The sequence below is a fragment of the Rattus norvegicus genome, chromosome 13, assembly GCF_021556685.1.
Source record: "Rattus norvegicus strain SHRSP/BbbUtx chromosome 13, alternate assembly SHRSP_T2T, whole genome shotgun sequence".
Lineage (NCBI taxonomy): Eukaryota > Metazoa > Chordata > Mammalia > Rodentia > Muridae > Rattus > Rattus norvegicus.
This window is the reverse complement of record NC_141546.1, coordinates 103,903,001-103,928,551: the sequence shown is the minus strand read 5'-3', so window position 1 is coordinate 103,928,551 and position 25,551 is coordinate 103,903,001. Positions and strand designations below refer to the sequence as shown.

At 49.5% G+C, this 25,551-nt stretch overlaps 1 protein-coding gene across 3 annotated transcripts in view; it reads right to left on the bottom strand.

The window, feature by feature from the left end:
• The window catches only part of Ptpn14 (protein tyrosine phosphatase, non-receptor type 14), a 152,220-nt gene that overhangs the window by 84,436 nt on the left and 42,233 nt on the right, over positions 1–25,551 (bottom strand). For 2 of the 3 annotated variants that reach the window (NM_001401364.1, XM_087581054.1), the window contains 1 exon segment: positions 5,988–6,298. In NM_001401364.1, coding sequence (NP_001388293.1) covers positions 5,988–6,161 — 174 coding nt within the window. In that variant the 5' untranslated portion in view covers positions 6,162–6,298. 3 annotated transcript variants of the gene reach the window in all.

Here is a 25,551-nt window from a genome sequence, read left to right as displayed (position 1 = left end):
TTCCACTACTAACACTGCCACAGGTTATATGACATGTGGTAGATGATCTCAAGCAGAAGCCACCTCTTCCATCACCAACGGGACCCCACTCCCCTGAGGAAAGGCCCGGAACTGGAGCTCTCTGTCCAAGGCACCGAATGTAAGCCAGACCTGGCTGACCCTTGAGATGACTCTGGACATTGTCTCCTGTTGTGTTTAAGTGTTAAACTCTGATGGTCTAGAGTTAGGCAGTAAAAGCCGGTTCCCAGAAAGAGGAACGGATCTCTGAACAGGTTACTTAAAACCAGCTGAGGTGGGGAGCCATAGGAGGATGGCACTTCCGTGGGAGGAGCACATCCCAGCTTTATTTAGAGTTTTGCATTTTAACGGGAAGTTTCAATGTCTCTACGTACTAAAATGGCAGCCTGTGTTTGCGGCGGCAGACGGGCGTGTGCCAGGGTATGAGCCAGAGTCAGTGTGCATAGTATGACCTCAGAAAGATCCCAGGGAATGAAAACCTGCAAACAGTGGACGACAGCTGGCTGGTGGCCTGAGTGTGAAATGTCTCCATGAGCTTGTGTGTGTGTGAATGCCCGGTCTCCCTGCTGATGGCGCTGCCTTTGAGAAAGTTGTGGACGCTCCATAGAGGGGAAGGCGTGGGTCACTGGGGGTGGGCGGGCCTTGACGTTTTACTGGCCTGCCTCATTTCCTGTCTGCTCTCTGCCTGGCTTTGGAGGCATTGTGACCAGGGCACTGGTCCTGGCATGCCCTGATGTAAGTACTCAAACCCTTCCAACAGGGGCCCATGCTAGCCCTTTCCTGAGCTGCTCTTCCAGACACTGTCCAGTTATGTACAGTGTCTATGGGGAATCCTGTCCCTTTCTGCTGTGGATCTCAGAGTGCTTTAAAAAAAAAAAAAACACATAAATATCGTTCACGGTGTTGCTGATAGGACTGCTTCCCCATCGAGGTGCAGGGAACCAAGTCCTGGACCTCGCACATGGCGGGGCAAGCAACCCACCCCCCTGAGCTACGGCTCCACCCTCCCTCCATTCGTTTGTAATGAGATGAGGTGGAACTGCGCATACTAACCATTCCTGCCAGACGACTGTTGAGGGTTTGGTTGCTGGGGCTGTGGCGTGGCTTGAATGCCATCCGTGAGGGTTACACATGCAGTCCTGGCAATTACAAGGGATTAAAGCCTTGATCTTAATGCAGGTATTCTGAGGAGGTAATCAGCCAGAAGCAAACGTTTAGAGTATCTTGTATTAAGCTCTAACAGGCCGCCCGCCTCACCCAGTATCTCAGTTGTCAATCAAGATGCAGAGCTGGTATGATTCCACCTCAGAAAGGAAGGGAGTTGTGTACAAGCACCGAAGGCATCTCTGGGGTGCGAGAAATCCTTCAGACGCAGCCATGAAGCAGGCTCTGAGCAGGTCCTCATGCCACACAGTTCAGTGACTCCGGAAAACAAGTCACGCTCCCCTCCACAGCTGGGGAACTGCAAGACCATCTTGCGTGCACCCAGTCTCTGCACTGGGTAGTTCTGGGGATTCTAGAACACATCTAACTCACAAGGGGACCATCCTCACTCCTGTAGGCAATGTCTTCATGGAAGTCTAGGGGAGCAAGCCGTAGTTGTAACCATGAAGGGAACCACGAAGCCCATCGTGACCAGAGCTGAGGAAAACCTTCTCCCAAGGCATTGTGGCTCCTGCGGGACACACACCCAGCAGGAGACTAAAGAGGGAAGGCTGAGCAATATCCACCTCTGTTCGCACTAAAATGAAGGCACACTTATCACAACAGTAGAGGCTGGGCACAAGGCTAGCTAAGATTTCCAGTTATAATCCCCACAAGACAAGAAACTATACAAAACTCCCAAGACCAGAAATCTGCCCCCACCCTCGGCAGATTCTTACTCAGTATTGATCTTCGAAGTGTTTTATATTTGCTTGTTCTGTTTTCCTTTCTTTCCCTCCCTTCCTCCGTGTGTGTGTGTGTGTGTGTGTGTGTGTGTGCGCGCGCGCGCGCGCGCGTGCGTGCTTGTGCACAGTCATATGCACACCCAAGTGTACTCTGCCACGTATGTGCCACGGTGTGCAAGTGAAGGCAGGAGTCAATTCGCCATTGTCAGTTCTCTTCCTTCTACCATGTGGTCCCAGCAATCAAACTGCGGTTGTCAGTCAAGCTCAGTGGCAGGCGCCTTTACCCAGTGAGCTCTCTCTTCTAGTTTTTTTTTTTTTTTCCAACTTGACCTAACCCTAAACATAGCTGGGAACTTAACTGAGAAACCGTTTCCACCAGCTTGGCTCCTGGGCACGTCTGTGGGGCATTTTCTTAATGACCAACTCACTGTGGGCAGTGCCACTCCTGTGCAGTGGTCCTAGGGTGTACAAGAAAACAGACCAAGCAAGCCATGGGGAGCAAGCCATGGGGAGCAAGCCATGGGGAGCAAGCCATGGAGAGCAAGCCTTGGGGAGCAAGCGAGTTAGGTAGCCTCTGCCTCAGTCCCTGACTCTCGGCTCCTGCCTTGGCTAACCCAAATGATGGACTGTAATATGTAAGACAAAACACACTGGTCAGTGTTTCACCACAGCAACACAAAGCGAGGTAGAATCCGTCTCATCCACCCCGTGCTGATCACTTTACACCCCTGGCTACGGTGAAGCAGGTTACAGAATGGAGGCAGACCCCCTGCGGGGAGTGAGGTTCTCCTGTCAATCACACAGAAGGTCACAGTCGTTACCAAATGCCGATAGATTAATGTCAATCAAACCACACACCCGTCTGTAACGTGAGCTCACCTTTCTTTGATGGAAATGTATGTCAAGTCCCTGTGTCTCTAAAGCCCTCACACGTTTTGAAAATAGACACCTATGGAAGATTAATTAATTAGTAAGCACGGCCAAACAGCTTGGGTGAAATAAAAATGTGTAAAAGAGAGAGAGACTCGGCAGAACCCCAGGTGCCCACAAAACACCAGGCCACAGTTTGCGGGGCCAACCCTGTGTTTGTCCCCTCCTTCTCCTGACTTTGTGTGGAAGACCTTCCCATTGGAGGGACGCACAGAGGCTCTCTCTCCTCTAATCCGGAGGAGCTGAATTAGAAAGGGAAGGGTCTTGCTGCCAGCATTATCTGTCACGGGATGAAAGTGGGAGACCTGAAGAGAAAGTGATTTGCTCGGAGGTGACAAACTCCTTGAGTGCATGTCAGCACAAAGCCAGCATGAAAGCTGAACCCCACCTTAGCACTGAGCTGTCAATCACACAACAATGCACACTTGACGGGGGAGCCCCCGAGCAGCTCCCTTTATCCTAGCTGAAGAGTTAGTTGTAGGATCATGGAGGGGGGTTGCCCTTTGACCTTTTGCTGGTCAGGAGAGATGCCTTCACACACACACCCCCAACACAACATGGGGAGCTGCTCTTGACTTCCTCCTCGGCAAATCCAGCCCCTGTGCTAAGAAAGACCTGTCATCTTTTCTACCTGAATGCCTAAGCAGCCTTCAGGGCCAGATTTAAAGTACAAAAGCCATGTCTCTGTTTCTCTCTCTCTCTCTTCCTCTCTCTCTCTCTCTCTCTCTCTCTCTCTCTCTCTCTATATATATATATATATATATATATATATATATATATATATATATATATCTCCTTCCTCCCTGCCCCGTGTGTGTGTGTGTGCGCATGCATTCGTGCACCATGCATGTACACACATGTTCATGCACACACACAGATGTGATCACACACAGTGTGTTGGTGGCCAGAGGCTAACTTATCGAGTTGTCTCCAAGAGCCTCACTCTTAAAAAAGTCTCTCCCTGAATCTGTAGTTCAGCTTCAGCTAGAATGGCTGGCCACAGAGCCCTGGGGACACGCCCATCCATCTCTATACCCCAGTCTGGTTTACAGGCACACACTGCCACACTTGACCTTTTATGAGAGTGCTGAAAACCTGAAATGAGATCTTCACCTCCACTCAGCTTCCCCCACTGAGCCTCTGGTCTAGCACCCTATTCTCCTTTCAGGTAGGCTTTTACCCCAGGTCTGCAGGAGTCTGTACACCCACTAAGGGCAGGCACCATGGCAGCCCTACTCAGCGATGTGCTTTAGTGCAGGGGGCATTCGGTCTTTACCTGACACCTGGTGAAATGCTGGAACCGCCAGCTCCCAAGTGTCCATCGAGCCCTAAGGGGGTCACGCAATATTAAAGACATTCAAGAGTGAGCAATGACGTGTTACTGGACACAGGGCCCTATACTTCCAGATGGGCAACAGGACCACAAAGTAAGCTTCACCGTTCCCTCTACCGAGATCAGGACACAGAGGCCTGGAGAACTCCTGTCACTTCTCCACATTCGCTCAGTTAATAAGCTCACGATCAGATGCAAGACAATAAGTCTACCTATGCTTATAGCTACTGACCCGCATATTACAGTGATCCTAATGCATATGGGTGACCCATTAATTCAGCATAAATAGGAGTGCTCCAAAACCACTACCTTCCCAATGATATATCATGTTTTACGTGAGTTTAGAAATGTTTAAAGATGTATACCCCAAAATGGCACCACTGAGCAAAGGACAGCCTTTTCTCAGGCTACTCCGGGGTGAGCAGCCCAGTTCTACTCGTTTTCTGCGAGGACAACCTCTGGCTGCCTGTGGAAATGAATGAACGTACAGCCCTTCCTAATGCTGAAGCCAGAGTCTATGCAGAAAGAGTAGACGTTCAGAACAGAGACGTTCAGAAACACAAGGCCCCAGAGAACAACGGGTACCCTACGGAAGAAGCGTAAGGGGAGGAGAGTGACCATCAGCCTCTTCTATGCTGTGAAATACTGTCACCTGGACCCCCATGAGATCCCAGGGGTCTGGGTGATTCCTGATGCTGGGGATGTCTGAATCCCAGCGTCTGCCGCTGTTCACCTAGAGCTGCCCTCCAGTCAACACGTCATGTGGCCATCAAGGTTCAGATACACAAGGGTGGGCTCCTTACAGAAGATCCTGGTCCTGAATGCCTGGAAGCTAGAGAGCCCCCTTAGCCATGGCAGCACCACATGGCATCAGGTCCCTTCTAATGGTGACCTGCCAGGTGTGGTGGTGCATTGCTGTAATCCTAGCTGGGAGGTCTGCCTGGGTCCCACAGTGAGACCCTGTCTCAAATAACCAGAGAACACAAAGGAACAGCATGCCTGAAGCCCAAAGGACCAAGCGTCTATCTTAACGGCTCTCCACCGTGGTGGGAAGACAGCTACAGCAGTAAAGTGCTTCGAATTCGAGCAGAAGGCTGTGAGTTCAATTCCCAGAACCCACATAAACACCCCAGGGATGGCACGCTTAGAGTCCTAGGGTGTGGGGGTCCAGAGGCAGAGATGAGACAATTCATCAAGGCCCCCCACCCCCGGACTTAGTGAGAAGCTGTCTCAAAGGATGTGGATGGCGCTCCTGAGGGTGTCACCCAAGGCTGTCCTCCAGCCTCCTTGGTCACACGAATGCACATGTGAGTTAAAGAAATAAAAAAAATGCTTTCTCAGTGTCTCTGGGTGCCTCTCACTCGAAGTGTTATTTGCTCCTCTTCTTTGTGAGGAGGGGAAATACAGAAACAAACAAAGGCAGCTGCAGCCATCCAGAATGTGGGTGGTTTTTCCTCGTGACACGGCCATCAAACCCGAATGCCAACTGCCCACTCAACTGTTTTAAAGAAGAAAAACCCGGCTTCGGTAGGGAGAGTCTCTCATTCTTACCTCCCCCTAAAATCTCACAGGGGAAACAAGAGGAAGCCCACTTCCCCCCACGCCCCTGCCCCAGCTGTAGGCCTTTCTTCTGAGAGCAGTGGTCTCCTGAGCCGTGGAGCTTCCCCGGGCCACACCCACACTAAGAAAAGCAGGTTCTTTTAAACACACGCTTAAGCTAAAAACACAGTGGGTGCCAACACATTGGCAGATAGCTGATTCCTCCGAAGAGGCCCCTCCCTGTCCCCACAACACACACAGATGCATGCCTCACTCACCTCCCTCAGCTCCAGCCTCTGGGCCACCGCCTCAAGGCACTCTTGTCCTGTGCTTTCCACGGACAGTGTGCACTCGATGACATTGCTGTCCAGCAGGCGGATCCGGGTAACAAAGCAGTTCTTGCTCAGGACATTGTAGCGCCGGGTCCTGCGGAGCTTCAGGCCGAAAGGCATGGCTCTGCGGCCCGGGGACGCCGCCCTCCACTCCTGGCACGGGCACCCCTGAGATGGCCTTGGTAATTTTGTGTTGGGGCCGTCACACTAAGGTACAGAAAAAGATGTCCATGCCCACCAGGGTCTCTGCAGGACAGCTGTGGAGGAAACAGAGAGTCTGATCATGCACTGTGCACTGGAGCTGTCAGTGGTAAACACATGCATGCACACACGCATGCACATATGCACGCATACCCATGCACCCACAACCCGCACACATACATGCACATGCACATACATGCATGGACACACACATGCATGCACACATGCACACACGCATGAACACACATGAACACACACGCGCGCGCGCGCGCACCCAGACAGATGGAGAATCAGATTCAAACACCTTGGAGTCCAGAGCTCCTGGGTGCTTTGTCAGAGACTATGCATCTCACCCTCTCTCATGGGGGTGATGCTGAAGAAGCCCCAGGAAGAAGAGGTGTTTAGCAGGAAGAAACCCATCACAAATACACAGCATCTCCAAACTCTAAGGCACCCCATACCCACTCCCATTCGCACCACCATCCTCTCGGGGCCACTCCATTCTCTCCATGAGGAGTGTAACTGGGAGAGCTTGAACGGCTCAGAATAATCTCTTGTTCAGCTTCAGGAGGAACCACATGAGATAAACTTCCCTGTGCTTTTGTACGGAAGAGGGGCTGGCAAGGTGGTGAGGTGGGGAAGTTGCTTGTGGCAAAGCCTGACAGCCTGAATTCAACCTCCCCATCATGCCCTGTCACGCCCATGAGCACTCAGATGCAGCCACAATAAATAAGTGTACGAAACAGAAAATGACTGTAACAGGTGAAAAGGGAATGTGGCAACCCGGAAACCTCAGTCAAATAAAAATTTCATCTTGTTTCCACCCTACAACACCAGCTTTCACAGCCGTTTTTACCTCTGAATACTTACTTTGTAGCCATTTACTTAGACGTCTGATGCAAAAGGTAACAGCATACATTTAACACAGATACTTTCTACTCCTAAGTTTGCAACACAGAATCCTCACTGCCACCTTTATTTTGGTGTCAAGGATCAAACCCAGGGCCTGCTCCTGCTAAGCGCCCATTCTCCCTGTGAGCTACATCCTAGCCCCTAAGATACATAAGTCCTTTAATGTATTTCAAAATCTTACTCTGCCCGTTTTTCTCCACAAATATTTAGACAGCTGTGTGGAACCACCCAAATGTGGTTCGTTCCTTCACAGATGACTCGGTGGGAAAGTCCTGTCACCGATTACAGACCAATTAACCCAACAGAAATGAAACTGACGCTCTGACGTCTGACCAGTGAAAAGAGCGACGTGGCAAACACAGGCATCAAACACCGAGCAAAGTGGCGTTACCGTTCCACCCTGAGCCAGCAGTGTTCTGGTCGGGAGGCGCAGAAAAGTCAGCAACATGCAGTGAGCTCTTCCACCCATCTGCCCACTTCCCACGGGCTCAGAGGAAGACTAGATTGCTAGCTGCGTTAACTGGGGCAGGTGCACGCAGGCGTGAGCCCTTCATCCATCCTGACACAGCACTGCCCCTGAGCTCTCCCGACTCCTGAATGGGCAAATGGGAACCACTGGCACTTCAGCCATCGGTCGACGGATAAATGAGCCGTCTGTGATATTTATACGCCGCTCGCTGCCAGAACCCCAGGCCTCCTGAAGGTTGTCAAGGTATATAACCCTACAACACACCAAAACACACTCCCAGCCTCCCTCCGCAGGCTTTGATATTTGCCCTGGGCACATTCCTGAGCATGCCAGGTACGTGTTTTATGATAGCTTAAAATACATATGGCTGGAAATGCTGGCTTGGTAAAAACAGATTAACATTTCTAAACCACTTTATGTTGGCAGAGTATCACGTTTACTTCCAAGCCACGCCAGTCTGATCTCCTGATAAGGACAGAAAATTTGGAGGGACCCGCCCAAAAAGGGGGGAAAGAAGAGGGAAACCAGAACATCCTTAAGTGTTTACTGACGAATCCCCTCTACTTGCTGAAGCACGGCGCGGGCAGGCTGAGAGTCAATGCCTACGTTAAGAAAGCCTTAAACAGACAGAAATGTTTGCTCTGTGGACAGCGGCTGCATTTCTCTATCCGGAGCCAGGCACTTTACATTCGGGTGTGTCTCCCTTAAACACCTATGAAAGAATGCGGCTGGTTTGGTATCCCAGCAAAAACAACCTCTCCGCATAGTCTCCAGCATGACACAACGCAGGGATGGTGAAATAACCACCGACTCCCCAGTCCAGTGTGTGGATAACTGTAGTTCTTATAAGAGACAGAATGCACACACCGCAAACAATGCTGGTCCAGCAGTCATTATCCCGGACTCCCGGTGACGGTGCTCTGTATCTTTCCAAACCACTTTTCAACTGCCTTGCGGACGCACTCCGAAACAGCCTTCGGAAGTGTCTATAGTCAAAGCTAAGGAACAACCTGACATCAGGGACTCTAGAAAATATCTATTTCCATTTCTTTTCTTTTCTTCCTTTCTTCCTTTCTTTCTCCCCCCCCCTCTCTCTCTTTCTTTCTTTCTCAATCCTGATCTTTGACCTGCAAGATAAGGGTCTCAACAATAACTGTAAGAAACCTTGTCTGAACCTCCAGCAAGTCGACAACGAAAAGTAAGTAGGGGAGCAGAAGGCCACATGAGCTGCCTCCCAGGCTGAAAGTAGAGAAATGAGGGCTGGAGAGGTGGCTCAGTGGTTAAGAGCACTGGCTGCTCTTCCAGAGGACCCGAGTTCAATCCCCAGCACCCACATGGCAGCTAACCACTCCAGTTCCAGGGGATCTGATGCCCTCAGGCCAATGCACATAAAATAAAATTAAGTAAATTATGTTTAAAAAAATGCTAAACAAGAAAAACAGGTGAAATGTTGGTATTGGTTAAATCCAGTTTGGGGGGTGGGGGAACCCAGGAAAGATAGGAGACAATTAGGGAAATTCGAAATAAAAACGAGAAATGACAGAATATTTGTAAATCATTGTTAGTTTTCATGTCTTACTGTGTGTACGATGTGTGTGTAGCACTCACGTGTGTGCTTGCACGGATGTACACTTACTCTGAAGGTCAGAGGGCAATGTCAGGTGCCTTCCTCAGTTGCCCTCTGCCTCATTTTTCATCTGAGACAAATTTTCTCACTGATTATGGGGCTCAGGGTTGCTCCAGCCAAATGGCCAGCAAGGCCAGGGATCCTCCTGGGGGACCACTGACCTTTTCACCTGGGTCTGGGCATCAGACTCAAGCCTGAAGGCAAGCCTTTCCCTGAGTGTCTCCCCAGCCCCAACTCACGGTGATTTCAGTTAAGTAGGAAAGAGGTGCTACAAAATATCAAGAGCTCTATTATGAGTCGAAATGTCAGGATGCCGGCTGGAGAGATGGCTCAGCCGTTAACAGCACTGGCAGCTCTTGCAGGGAGCAGGGTTCAGTTCCCAGCACTCACATGGTAGATAATGACTAACTAGAACTACAGTCCCGGGGAAATGATGCCCTCTTCTGGTCTCTGTGGGTACTACAGACACACAGTGCACGGATAAACATGAGGCTAAAACTTCTGTATACATAAAATAAAGGAAAAAACTTTTAAATATCATAATACCCATTTTTTAAGATCTATGTATTTTATTTATTTATACGAGTACACTGTAGCTGTCTTCAGACACACAAGAAGAGGGCATCGAAACCCATTACAGATGGTTGTGAGCCACAGTGTGGTTGCTAGGAATTGAACTCAGGACCTCTGGAAGGGCGAGCAGGCAGTGCTCTTAACCACTGAGCCATCTCTCCCACCTGCCCGGCTGTGACTTTTAAATGGTATGCATATGTGTATGTATACAGGTATACACAGACACATGGTATGCACACATGTGCCCACACACATGGATTTGGAGCTGGAACCCAGCTGACAGCAATGAGGTGTGAGTGACAGTATGCAGATGTTATAATGCTCTGCTTCTCAACGAACCTGGGTGCTTTCACGACAAAAAGATGACAGAGAAAAGGGGCAGCTCCGTGTAGATGATGTACTAATGCCTCAGGCGTTCTGGATTGACTGGGGGCGGGGGGGGGGTCTGTGTAAGCAACATTATCTGAGCTCATTTAAGGAACTAGTCAGCACAATTTGATGGAAATCCCAGTTACCCAAAGCTAGAAATGCGCCTGCCTCTCTCTCTCTCTCTCTCTCTCTCTCTCTCTCTCTCTCTCTCTCCCTCTCTCTCTCTCACAAACACACACACATACACACACACACTGCTCACCTTGATGAAAAGCTCCATGAACTCCTGCTCCCAGCAGTGCAGAGCCACAGACCAGTGCTTCTATAAGGAACAGGCAATCCTAACCAAACCTCATCTAGGTGTGATACTTGGACAATCCCAAGTGACCCTACGCTGTAGTGACATGGTGAGAGAGCTTGAACTCCAGTCTGTGCTAACATTTTATGGCGGTGAACAGGCCTCCTGAGGAGACATCACTCACACACCCCTCTTCCAAAGCACAGCCTGGCTCCTCGCCCCTCCTCCCCACCCCACCCCACCCACCCCACCCCCGCTTCCCCGGTGGCTCCCGGGGTTGTACTGCATTTGTTTTACCTCATAGAAACATAAACCCAGAACGCCAAGGACTGTGTCTGTGACACTTTCCACCCAGCAAAAGCTGCTTCAGAAAATATAGCAAAATGCAGAAAAGGGGGGAACGGGAAGAAGAAACCAAACACTGAGGAAACGTCTCGGCACACTCTGAATGGCAGCCATTAGGAAAGCAAGCAATGGACGGGCCAGACCAGTGGTTCTCAACCTTCCGGTCTCGACCCCTCTGGCAAAGCTCTACCTCCAAAAATATTTACACTGCAACTCTTAACGGTAGCAAAAGTATAGTTATGACATAGCAACAAAATAATTTTATAGTTGGGGGTCACCACAGCATGAAGACCTGTACTGAAGGGTCGAACCGTTAGGAAGGTCGAGAACCACTGGACTAGAGAGAGGAGGGCTCGGTGTGTGAGAGTGCTGCTGTGTTAATAGACTCAGGAGGACCACACACACACAGGAAAGGATATGGTCAGAAGGGACCCTGGTACTCTGGTAACGGGAACACATACGAATTTGGACACTATGGAGGCCAGTGTGGAGGTGTCTTTAAGAAACTAACTATAGATTGATCCTCCATGTGATGAGGCCGTATTTGTCACCCCTGGGAACGTGGCACTAAGTTGCGTCGGCACAGAGACCCCTTCTTGCACACTAGTGTTTACAGCGGGCGCTAGCCATTCACTACAGCTGAGTTACGGGGCTGAGCAGAGTGTCCAACATCAGAAAGGGAGAACGGATAACAAGAATGAAACTTCTCTTCTCAGCAGGTTGTTCTGGGCCACAAGGAAGAACCAAGTTCTAGTGTCTGTAGGGAAATGAAGGCAACTGGAGATAATCACACAGAAGGAGACGTGGGAGGAGCTGCTAAGCTGCTGGGGGGAGGGGAGACAAAGGGGACTGAGGGAAGCAGGGAGAGAATCTGTTCAAAGTACAGCACACACCTGCATGAGAATGGCCTTATGTAACCCATCACAATAACGATGAAATGTGCTCTAAGAAAGGGGCAGGCTCAGAGTGGTTCTCAACCTTCCTATTTAAAGGTTTGTTTGGTTTTTTTTTTTTTGTTTTGTTTTGTTTTTGGTTCTTTTTTTCGGAGCTGGGGACCAAACCAGGGCCTTGTGCTTCCTAGGCAAGCGCTCTACCACTGAGCTAAATCTCCAACCCCTTGGTTTTCTTTTTCTAAAGGGACTACTTTTATCTCATTAAAAGTAACCTTTTAATTAATTTATTCTTTTTTAAGAATGCAGTGGGGGCTGGGGAGGTGGCTATGTGTGTAAAGTGTTTGCCATGCAGGCATAAAGATCTGAGGTAAAATGAGTAGAACCCATGTAAAGCCAGGCATGGCAGTGCTCATCGGTCACATCCTAACTGTGGTTGGGACAGGACTATACCTAGATGCTCTCAGGCATCAAGCTTGGCACATGCAGTTGGGCAGTGAGCCAGGCACATGCTGTGCTGGACCACAGAGAGTCCCCAAACAAGGTGAAAGGCAGAGCCAATAGCTGAGATTGCCCTCTTCACGCAAGGTGTATGTGCACACCTGCACTAATATACATATACACATAACACACATACACACGCACACATGCGCCCACACATGTGCATGCCCTTACACACACATGTACACAGGAGCACACACCCATACACTTGCTAACACCCTTCTGTACACACATGCACACACGTACACATCATGCACACACAGGTGCACACACACATGCATGCAAATTCCAGATAACTATTTAAATGATGGGTTACTGGGAACAATGCAAAGTTCATCCATTCTTTAAAAACACACTATTCTGGTGCAGAGAGAGAAAAACTGTATACCACATACAGACTAGGAGCCAGTGTAGGGGAGTTCTGCACTTCCTGCTCAATTTTGCTGGGAACCAAAAACTACCCTAAAATCTAAAGTCATTTAAGAAAAGGAAAGTTTCATTGGTGCTGGAGAGATGACCCAAGAGTTAAGAGCACATACTGCTCTTGAAAAGGACCAGAGTTCAGTTCCCAGCACCCACACTGGGCAGCTAGGTGCTTGAAACTCCAGCTCCAGGGGATCTGGTAGCTTTTGCCTTCCAGAGGAACCCACTGTGATCATATGCACAATCCATACATACACATACTTATAATTAAAAATGAAGTAAGCTGGGTCTTTAATCCCAGCATTCAGGAGTCAGACCCAAGTGGCTCTCTGTAAGCTTGAGGCCAGCCAAATCTGTGTATTTATTAACTTTCAGGCCAGCCAGGCTACATAGTAAGACTCAAAAAACTAACAACCCTGAAAACTAAATCTAAAGCAAAATACAGCTTAACAAAAATAAAAACGAAAGACTTAAGAATCACTCTAAAACATCACTTTAGTTGGCGATGGTCCCAGAAACTACCCTGCTGCAGGTTGTGGAGGGGGCTCAAGGCAACTTTTTTTTTACTTAATTATAACAGTAAAAGTAACAGGGTTAGCTCCTGAGTTCTTCCAAGACAAGCAGTAACTTATTCTCATTTCGAAACGCTCTGAAAACCCTTTTCATTCCTCGGAGCATCCTAGAAAAGGCCGAGCTGATAAAACAGGATATGCAACACAAAGAACAAAAAAGAGGGAGTCTGTGTCAGCGTTGAAGACACCTCAAACTGAGCTGCGGAGGTAGGACTACAGCACTGGGGGTGGGGGAGGGAGGTTGGCACAGAAAGATCAAAGTTGGAGACAAGCCTGCTATACCTAGGGAGTATAGCCAACGTGGGCTAATAACTAGACTCTATCTCAAAGAGCCAGGGAAAAGAGGGAAGGAAGGGAGGGAGAGAAAGGGGAAACGAAAAAGACATTCATAATGGGCACCGATGCAGGAAGATGCTGGTTGGTCTGAGCTAGGGATGAGTTCCCAAGGAGCTAAGGCCTCAGCCCTGAGGCCTGGATTCAATGCCAACTCTCTCCACTATGAAGGCTTTTATAAAGCCACTGTTCAGTAGGCTGCACAAGTTCCTTTGTGGTTCCTCTCATAGTGTGCTAAGTACACACACACACACACATGCACACACACACAAACACTCACACGCACAGACACACTCACACACACAGACACACTCACACACAGACACACACTCACACACAGACATACACAGAGACACACTCACACTCATACACACTCACACATACAGAGACACACACTCACACACAGAGACACACTCACTCTCACACACACACAGAGACACAGTCATACACACAGGCACTCACATACACACACACACACACAGACACTCACATACACACACACACACACACACACACACACACACACACCAGCTGCGTAGTTTATACATAGGCACTTTACTACCATAACAGCCATGTAGAGAAAGCCTTTCAAGGGAGGAGAAAGTGCCAAAGTTTAGCAGGATGTAGACTGAGCCCTGGGCTCCCCTGCCCAGCACCAGTATCTGTTATTCCATGATCCTGAGACCTCAGGCATAAATGACTTTTTAAGAGCTATCCTGAGTGGGACTAAGACGATTCTGGGACAGAGAGATATTCATTCTCTCTCTCTCTCTCTCTCTCTCTCTCTCTCTCTCTCTCTCTCTCTCACACACACACACACACACACACACACACACACACACACACACACACCAATTTTAGTCAGGAGCATGGGCACAGAATCTAGTGTCTCCAGTGGTCCCTATGTTCCAGGAGGAAACTCTGTCTACAACTTTGAGCTCCTAAGCTATGACACAGCAAAGTCTTCTCTCAAGGACTTCTCTCTACCCTCAAAGGGAGAGATGTGGATGGGATTCAGGGTTGAGGTGTCCGACCATAAAGTGCAGCTGTGCACAGGGCAGGAGCCCAGAGGGCAAAGGGCTGCACGCTGAGACTCGGGAACCTGCATGGTGGTTTGATGACCTGTCTGTGGAAGGAATTTGGCACCTTATGGGCCTGGCTTTGGGACTCTAAGAGAGGTTCCTGGTATGAAGAGCAGAAAGCAGTTATTTGGTTCATTGGTGCTTTGGGGGAAAGAAAAGCCAGGACACATATTTCCAAAAGGAAGTGCCCTCCACTCCTTTCTGCCTTTCCTAGCTTTGGGGCGGTCCTTCTACTGAGGGTGAGGACCTCACAGAGAGAGACGGCACACTTCACACAAGGACTCTGCAAAAGGGTTTGCCAGGGCACTTTAGCGGGTGGGCCCACAGCGTTAGGGTATTGCTCTGTAAATACACTTTATAGGCCTTTTCTAGCACAGGATATATATGGGGAGAGCACAACAAAGCTTCAGAGTGAACTCCATCCTCTTCCCAGGAGCCCATTACCCTCCGAAAGCTGTAAAGTGGAAGCTTCCACTCTGATCTATGGTTTCCAGTATGTCTTGTTTTTAACAATAATAAAACTATCAATAAAATTGATACACACAGAGACACACTCACACACACACTCACCCAGAGACACACACACACGCACACACTCACCCAGAGACACACTTACACACACGCACACACTCACCCAGAGACACACTCACATACACACTCACGTACACTCACACACAGAGACACACTTACACACACGCACACACTCACCCAGAGACACACTTACACACACGCACACACTCACCCAGAGACACACTCACATACACACTCACGTACACTCACACACAGAGACACACTCACACACACGCACACTCACACACAGAGACACACTCACATACACACTCACGCACACTCACACAGAGACACACTCACACACGCACACTCACACACAGAGACACACTCACATACACACCCATGCACGCGCGCACACATACACAGAGACACACTCACACACACACTCACCCAGAGACACACTTACACACACGCACACACTCACCCAGAGACACACTCACACACACGCACACACTCACCCAGAGACACACTTACACACACGCACACACTCACCCAGAGACACACATACACACTCACGTACACTCACACACAGAGACACACTCACACACACGCACACTCACACACAGAGACACACTCACATACACACTCACACACACTCACACACGCACACTCACACACAGAGACACACTCACATACACACCCATGCACGCGCACACTCACACACACAGAGACAAACACACACTTTCTCACATACACACACATGCAGAGACACACTTACATGCACACTCACGCACACTCACATACACACTCACCCAGAGACACACTCACACACACGCACACACAGACACACACAGACACACTCACATACACACTCACGCACACTCACACTCACACAGCGACACACTCACATACACACTCACGCACACTCACACACTCGCACACAGAGAGACACACTCATGCACGCGCATACACATACACACACACACACACACACTATAAAAACAGCTTTCTGACCCTACACTTGGCTGATCACGTGAATCCTTTAAATGGGGCGGCAAGTACAGACAACGCCACAGTGTCAGCCAGATGCAGATCGTTGCTGAGCAGCCAGCCCAGTCTTTAGGGAAATGAAAGAGAAATTAAAACCCAAGCCTTACACATGCTTCTTTTCATGTTATATACATATTTACTTCCCAGCCCCACCCAGCCCCGCCTCCTTAAATCTGAGTTCTGAAGTCACTAAGAGCTAACTAATCGCTCAGTGTTTACCAATAGCCTCTGGAATTTCTCCGGCATTCCAGTGTCTTAGAGTCCCAAGCACACCTCACAGAGCTATGCAACCACCATGGGGCGAGAGAACAGGCTGACACAACTCATCCACTCTGTGTACAAACCTGTGGGGACTCAGCTTGACTGTCACATACTGCTGTCATATTCCCTAGAGGAAGTCACTGTAGGAAGTGGACGGAGCTTTGAGGGGAATTTAAGCTGTCTTCTCTCATTGCCCCTTAAAGAATATCTGATAGAACCAGGTTTGGTTTGGTGAAAACGTGACTCTCCTCCGTGCATTTTAATATGATGGTGTCTCACTGTGTTTTCTTGGGCTCCTGAGGAGCTGGAATTATGAATGTTTGGATTTCATGGGACTTGAAACAAGTCCCTTTTAACAAAACTTTTTTGTAAGGTCTAAAACTCAAGTCCTTCAGTTGCTAAAGAAAACACCCATGAATGACATCAAAGGATTTTAAGACTCCAGCTCCTTCCAAACATTCAGCAGAAAGATGAAAACTTGTCCACAAACACATCTTCCAACTTTCCTGTGTAGGCAGCCATGTAAATGACCTTTCAAAACTTTTCTCAAGCCAAGTTTGAAATAAGAGAAAGGTGACTTGCTGTTCTGTGTTGACACAGTGGGGGGGTGGGGGGAGTGGAGGGGCACCATGGTGGGAGACACAGTGGTGAGGGGACACAGTGGTGGGGGACACAGTGGTGAGGGGACACAGTGATGGGGGACACAGTGGAAGGACACCATGGTGGGACAATGTGGTGGGGACACAGTGGTGAGGGGACACAGTTGGGAGGAAACAGTGGGGGAGAAACAGTAGGGGGAACAGTGTGGGGGACACTGTGTTGGGAACACAGTAGGGGGACACAGTGGTGAGGGAATACTGTGGGGGACACAGTGGGGGGAGACTCAGTAGGGGGGACACTGGTGGGGAACACTGTAGGGGACACTGTTGGGGGACACGGGGGGGATACGGTGGGGGCATGCAGTGGTGGGGGGACACTGGTAGGGAGACACTGGTGGAGGGACAGTGATGGGGGACACAGTGATGAGGTACAGTGGGAGGACACTGTCATAGAGGGACACAGTGGGGGACACAATGGAGGGGGACACTGGCAAGGGGATATGACTACCAATTTCTTGTGTGAGGAGTGGGCTACACAGCAGCCTTCTTAGAAAGACCGAGAAGGAGCCACAGGATCCCCTGCACAGGCAGGTACCATAAAACCCTTGAATCCAAGGAAGTAAAACTTTACCCGCACCTCACTTCCTAGCTTTACGGAGCCCTCTACCTCTTGCTTCCCAGCAAGGTTGCCAGTGGTTTCTCGGGACTATCACAGACTTGCACATCACAGGGATTCAAATCTTGAGGGAGGTGATGAATCCTGGGAACAAACCTTCCACGGAAGAAAGTAGCTTCCACAGCAAACAAGACAACCTCATGCCATCTGTCTGGCACACACTGTGGCCACATCACAGGACAGACACACACACACACACACACACACACACACACACACACACACACACACACCACCACCACCACCAAAGCACAGGCATCAGAAGTTCGAGGCCAGCATGTGTGATGATACACAAGGAGACCCTCTCTCAAAAACATTAGCAGTATCTGTGGAGACGTCTCTGAGGGAAGGCAGGAAACAAAGCAGTTCCGTAATTGGTGGTTAAAGTAACATGGAAAGGCTCCCGAGAGGCAGAACCACCGCTGTTCAAAGCTGCTTCCCCTCGGGGTGGCCTCATCCTCTACTTCATACACTCAGAAGCAAAACCATCTCTGGAAACACTGGGAAAAATGTTCCCCAGCTTGGAGAAAGCAGAAGCCCACAGGAGAGAAAACAGCTTTCAAAGACCCCCCAAGTAACCTTAGCGCTCTGACACTGCTTTCAATAATCAGCCTTGCGGTGGCTGGAGCTGGAACTTCACTCTTTGCTTATCTAAACTCTTAGGGTGTTCAAAATGCACCTTAGATAAAACAGTGGGCTCTCTAGAATTTGGTTTAAAAAAAAATAAAAATCACAGGGTAAAGCCAGGCATGGTAATACATAACTGTGATTCCAACACCCTACGCTGAGGCAGGAGGATGCTAAGATGAAATCCGGTCTCCAGAAGTTAGTTACTTAGTTACTTAGTTGCGGGAGGTGACAAGCAAACAATTAAGATTGTGGCAAAGGTTTTCTGCAGGTACTCAAATGAAGGAACCCTGCCCATAAGTCCACAGCTGTTGAGGCACAAGAAAATATGATTTGCCAAGGATCACACCATTCTCTGGAATTTTTCCTATGTCTACATTTTTCCATAGTAAAAAAGATAGAGGGTTTTCTTTTCTTTTTCTTTTTTTAAACAAAGGAGCCCAGTATTTTCCTTCCAACATAAACTTTCTGTTTGACCTTCCTTCCAAAATAAAATTTAAGTCAGGCATGGTGACACACACTTGTAACCCCATTACTCGGGAGGCTGAGGCAGGGGGATTGTGAGCTCAAGGCCAGTCAGAATCACACAGAATGTCTTTGTCTCAAACAACAGACAAGCAACCAAGCAACCCCTACGTTTAGGCAGCGCAAGCTGACAGCATTGGTATGTGTTTCATTTGAAAACACAGCGTACGAGCGCAAGGCCCTGGGTTTGGTCCCCAGCTCTGAAAAAAAGAAAAGAAAAAAAAAAGAAGGAAAGAAAGAAAACACAGCGCTGAGACTAATGGAAGCCACAGGTAAGGTGCTTGCTGCCAAGCCCAACGACCTGAGTTAGAGCCTGACTCCCAACAAGCTGTCACCTGGGCGGGCTGCAGCATGCTGACGCCCCATCCCCCACACAGGTGGATAACATTTAAAATAGAGTGGAGAGCCACTAGCGCATAAGACAGGATGGTGCTGGTTTCACAACTGTGGCAGGGCACCTGATCCTGTTTCGTTTCTGAAAAGACCCAACTCTCTACCCCTGCCAAGATGGGGCGACCCCAGCATCCTTTCTTTTGAGAGAAGGAGAATCTGCAGTTTTCCCATTCCAATCGTGGCTGTTGTCTGTGCTGACACGTATACCGGAATGTCCCAGATAATGACAGCTAGGAGCCAGAATGGGGCACCCCCAGAAGCATCAGAATGCTGAGCAGGCATTAATGAGCAACTCCTATTTATTACCAAGCAGAGCAAAGGAGGCAGGGAGGCAACTTACAAGCTGGGCAAGGATGATGGAGAAGTGCAAGCATCTGCTTGTGCTTACCCAGGGACTCAGGATCCACAAGCTCAGAACCCAGAGCTTTCTCTGACCTGGTGTTCTTACACCGTGGGTTTATAGAGAGGGAGCTGAGGCTGGGATGCGACATGAAAGCAAGGACAAGCAACCGCATTCCAGGAACCCAGGACACCATCTACCCCTAGTCCTGCTCCTTCACAGTCAACAAGCTGAGACACAGTGGAGAGGGACCCAGCCTCAGGGTCTCCATCAGGAGCCCCCTTCCCAACTCTAGCATCTTACCTAAATGGCTCTCCGTCTACTGCACTACTCTGCTGTAGGGCGGGACAAGACAAGCCTGTCAGCAGAACTTCTTCAAAACTGGCTTCGAAAGCACCATCAACAAAGCAACTGGAGGTTTGGCAGTCCAGGCACACTGAGAAAGCAAAGGTGACATTCACCCAGCCTCTGGAGGCATGTGCTAAAGGGACAGAAGTGGACAGGCAGTGGGTAGGCAGACCCTTGGTGAAAGGCAGTGCCCCTGACCTCCCTCAGCAGTTTACCACACCTCCCTTTCCCGTTTCCTTCCTGCCCTGGGCTCAACTCGCAGGCCCAGAGCTCTGTTACTTCCTATCCAAACTCCGATAGATGGCCAAGCCATTCTGCCAACACACACACACACACACACACACACACATACACTCTCTCTCTCTCTCTCTCTCTCTCTCTCTCTCTCTCTCTCTTTCTCTCTCTCTGTCTCTCTCTCAATCTTTCTCTCTCAATCTTTCAATCTCTCTCTCAATCTGTGTCTCTGTCTCTGTCTGTCTCTCTCTGTCCTCTCTCAATCTTTCTCTCTCAATCTCTCTCAATCTTTTTCTCTCAATCTCTCTCTTAATCTCTCTTTCAATCTGTCTCTGTCTCTCTGTCTCTCTCTGTCTCTCTCTGTCTCTGTCTCTCTCTGTCTCTCTCTCTCTCTCTCTCTGTCTCTCTCTCTCTCTCTCTCTCTCTCTGTCTCTCTCTGTCTCTCTCTGTCTCTCTCTGTCTCTCTCTGTCTCTCTCTCTCTCTCTCTCTGCCCCGGGCCAAGCTTCAGGAGCACCTTGCTCACTTAAGGTAATCATTCGTGCACACAAAGCTACTCAGGCGCTCCCTCCCTTCCTTCATTTCTTACATGGGGATACTTGTGCCTACCACACAGACTATTATCACAATCACAGGCTTGTAAGACAGGCTAGGGATTCCTGATCATTCAGGTTTTGGATTTCTAGATTTTTTTTTAAATATTTGCATGTAGAGAATTAAATATTTTGGAATGAGACCTAAGCATGAACACAAAACAAATTTGTTTCATATATACCTTCTTTATACAGCCTAAGATATAGCCTATCTTCTCTATACAGCCTGAGACTTAAATACAATACTTTTAATAATTTTGTGCAGGAGAGGCTGGGGAAACAGCTTAGTAGGTAAAGTGCTTGCAGGAAGACCTAAAGACCTGAAGTTGACTCCCACAGTCAATCACACACAAAGGTAGGTGGCGTGGTTACATGCCTGTAGTCCCAGCACTGGAGGGACAGTGACAAGAGGACCCCTGAGGATCACTGGCTAGCCAGCCCAGCCTAACTGTCAAGCCTGAGGTCCCAGCAAAAGGCCCTGTATCAAAAACAAGCTAGGTGACTCCTGAGGGAACACATCTGAGGCTGACCGCTGGCCTCCACGCACATGTAGATCACATGTACACACTCGCAGATGCACGTGCACATGTGTGAACATGCACCTATCCATGCACATGCAGCCAAGCTTTACAGATGAACGGCCGCTATTTATAGAACGTTTGCACTAAGGAAGTTTTGGATTCTGGAGCCGTACCTGACTTCACACTTGGGACGTTCAGCTTGTAAGGTCAGTTCCTAGCAGTAAACATGATCACGGTATATGGCCACTGTTATCGTTGTTAGTTCAGTGAGTACTGCAGGATACAGAGACCGCTAAGTACAGCGAAGTTACCTTCGACAAGCCAATGGTTATGGGACAGAAGCATCCCTTACATCAACATGTTTATGAGAAGAGAGCAAAACCAGCAAGAACAGATTCTGAGGAGTCCAGCTGGCGACAAGGTAGGTTTCAGATCAGGTCTGGGATGGCTCATCAAGTAGGTTCTGAAATGTTACACTACAGTCCTTGCCCCAGAGGCAAGAGGCTGAGTCACTGGGAGAAAAATGCAAACAGGTATAAACTAGTGTCAGCTGTTAGAAGCTGTGCAATCCTCACTGATGCAATCCGCTGTCAACCGGTGGGGTAAACAGAGAAGCTGCACGCACATGCACCCTGGCCCTGTCTCTCACACGACGCACACCACCGCGGTAGAAACGTGGGATGACCTGTGTTACAAGCCACACTCAGCAACACCACGGAGGAAGCAAGCCTATCTGCCACCTCCCAGGGCGGTGGCTGTAAAGAATCTGTGAGCATCTCATTCCTGTTGCCAAGGATGACCACAAAAGGAAGGACTGCTCAACTGCCCGGACCAGTGCAGAGTAAGCCTGGACCTCTGCAGAAGTTATGTGGGTCCACTGGTCTGACATCTCCATCATGGCTGGGTGTGAGCGCGCAAAGCAAGAGGGCAAAGGTCAATGGCTTCGGATTTGAAGTGCAACTCTTTAACGCCAAACACTTAGAGTCTCAAGGCTTCTGAGCTGAGCAGGCTGCCCAATAAGGTGTCTGCTGCACAAGCATGAGGACTTGAGTTCAAGACCCAGCACCCCCATGAAGCCGGCCCACCACAGACCCACCCACAGGTCGGCCTGACCTAGACAATCCTTCACAGCGACTCTTCCTCGTGGTTCTGGGGTGTGTCGACCTGACAGTTAAAGCCACTCCATATGCCTTTTCCAGATCTGCACTGACTAAGGCCACTAGCACTTGAGGAATTTTCATTCTATCTACCTGTGCCGTCCTGGCTTTCTTAGAGAAACTGTGTACCAAGTTGATCAGGTCGAAGCCTCTTGTACACATTCCTAAACTGTTCCCAATTTGCCAAATTCAGACGTTACAGCTGAGGTGACCCCGGCTGGACAGCTCTTTCCTGTGACGACTTTTACTGTGTTATTAAAATTCCCTGTACTGAATCCTCGGCTGTCTGGGCTCCTGTGAACCCCAGCTGGTGAGCATTCGCTGGCCCTGAATAGAACTGAAGCTGCCGACCTATGCACCTAATGAAGACACAGAGACGTCAGGCCAGCGGACCTCAACAACGTCTGCACCCAGTGGGCATGGAGGGCACCAGTCTGCCATCCCAGCATTGGGATGGGACGGCAGAGACAGGAGGATCCCAGTATCAGAGTCATCCTCAGCCAGCAACACAGTGAGTTTGAGACAAGTCCTGACTACTTGCGATCTTGTCTCAAAAAAGGAGATGCCATGGCTTCTACGTCTTCACCGTGAACCCCATGCTTCCTTGGGCACTTCGCCGGGAAGACAAGGAAGGGACCAAACGTGACAGCTAAAAAGAACCACGTTCAAATTCCGATCTTTTCTCTTCGCAGGCCAAGGCGTGACTCTGCAACACAGCAGGAAAAGTTTCAATGAAGGAAACTCTCAGCCCTAAGAAGGGGGTACCCTCTGTTACAGTCACAAGTAGCTTCCAGGGTGCACAGACGCTGTCCTAGACGTGTGGGTGACGTCTGGCCTGCATGCTGGGGGGGGGGGGGTGATTAGCTATCAAACCCTCCAGCGCCCTTTTCCTCTGGGGAGCTACTGAGAAGGGAAGGCACTGCTTTCCACCTCGAAACCCACTGCAACATCAAATAACTGAACGGCCTCACAGGTCGCCTTCTGTTTCCTCAACTTCCATTTAGCACACAGCACAAGACCCTCCCTGTGCTTTTCCAGAGACCCGGAAGGGCGATCTCTCTCCCTGTAGCAGGTTGAATGAAACGGCAGGAAGGAGTAAAAGTGAGGCAGGGCAGTTCACTGGGTGTCAGAGAAGAGCCTGGCACACTGGGAGGTAAGGCCTGCGAGGTAAAGACCAAAGAAAGTTCGGAGTCACTCCACCCGGGTAAAGAAAAAAAAGAGACAAAAAGATTGTGGCTCAAGGAGGAAATGAGACTTCCAAAAGGGAGAGATTTGGGTAAAATTCTGCATCCCAAACTCATCTTATTTCCTGCCACTTTAACACACAGAAACAGTGGGAGGCCCAGCAATACAGGGCGGGAGATGGAGGCTCTCGTGCTATCTCACTATCACAATCCTATTAGAAACGGCTCCATCTAGCCCAACACTGGGGCCTTGCTGAAGCCATCAAGTCTCTACAGTACGGTGGCCTGATGTTGGGTTGGCAAGCGAGGTCTGAGTCTGCATTAAAGTAGGCCAACTGTGTGTGGTGGGCTTCATCCTGTCACCTGTGCCTCAGAGCCCAAGGACCCATGAAGTGACTGGGAAACGAAAGGCAATCCATGGTGACCTCAGCCGGACAGCCCACGCCTGTGACGACCTTCACAGGGTTAAAATGTCTGGTAGCACAGGCGTGCTCTGTCTGCTACAGCTCATGCTCACAGGGTTTCTCTAAGTTTCTCAGTTTTACAAAAAGATACCCGGGGGACCAGTGATTGGGGAGGTGACTCAGAGAGCCTGAGGACAGGCTTTGATTGGGGGATGGGAATCAGAGACAGAGACAGGATTCCTGGAGCTCACCAGCTTATTCTACAACCTTATCAGGAAGCCTCAAGCCCTCCTGAGAGCTCTGTATTTCTAAACGAGGCACAGGGTTTCTCAAGGCATTACCCTAGGCTGACCTTTGTCCTTCATGCACACAAGCACCACACATCACACACTGGGAGTAAACGAAGAGGGTGTGTGGTAACAGTCTCACTTGAACTTCACATATTCTAATGTAAACACCCCATTCCCTGGAGAGCTCTCTCTCCCTTTAAAGTTCAGCATCTCACTCTTTAAGGCTCTCCCAGGCCGCATGCTACTATGAGACAACCTAACACACAGAGGTGGGGTTCTTAGTCCACAGGAAACAGAGCCAGCGCGTGGGCTGTCTAGCTAGGGCTATTAATTAATTAATTAAGAGTGACTCTCTTACTTTAAGTCGGTACTTAGGACTTTGGAGCCAGCTGGGCTTAAGTAGCAAAAAGATTGTTTCCACACCTTTTCTCTCACTGACAATTCATTTCAAATAAGGAGAAGCAAAGCACACGGTAGAGATTCCATGCCCAGTGAAACGGGAGAATTTAAGAAGGGCCACACCCACGGTGTTCAGAAGGCAGAAGCCTGTCCCGGCGGGGAGCAGGATGGACTTTCTGGGAGCTGGGCTTGAGGGAGAAGCAAGGCCGGCAGGTATTGTTTGGTTTGAGGCGGGAAGTGAGTAGGTGGTGGGTGGGGAAGGTCTTGAGAATGGAAGAATTGTTTGGATAACTTCGCAGGGAAGTGTTAGGCCTCCCAGCTCAGATGGCAACAGGAAGCCACAGCCGCTCTGAAAGGGCAGTGCTCAGGGCCAACAGAGGTGAGGGCACTCACATGGGAAGTTACGGGAGAGAATTCATAGGGTAAGGTGGTAGGTGGGAATTGAGCTGTTCAAGAAAAACAGCCAAGCCAGGGAGAAAGCCAGCAGAAGCCTGTCAAAAAAAAAAAAAAAAAAAAAGCCACGTCCAAAGACCCACGTGCTCACAGGGAGGGGAAAGCGGGACGCTGGGTGGAACAATAAACCTGCAAGGGTGGTGGGAGGGAAGAGAGAAACATAAACCTCCCCAAGCCCCCTCACCCCCAGCATTAAGGAGTGCAGGCCCTGTGTTACAGCCTTATTCTGAGCAGCCAGGCAGCCTCTCAACAAAGCCCCCCATTGCTTCACTGAATGCTTGGAAATCTGTGAAGACAGCTTATTCAAGCTGAGTCTATCTGGTGTAACCTCCAGCAGTCAGCCCTTAGGGAGG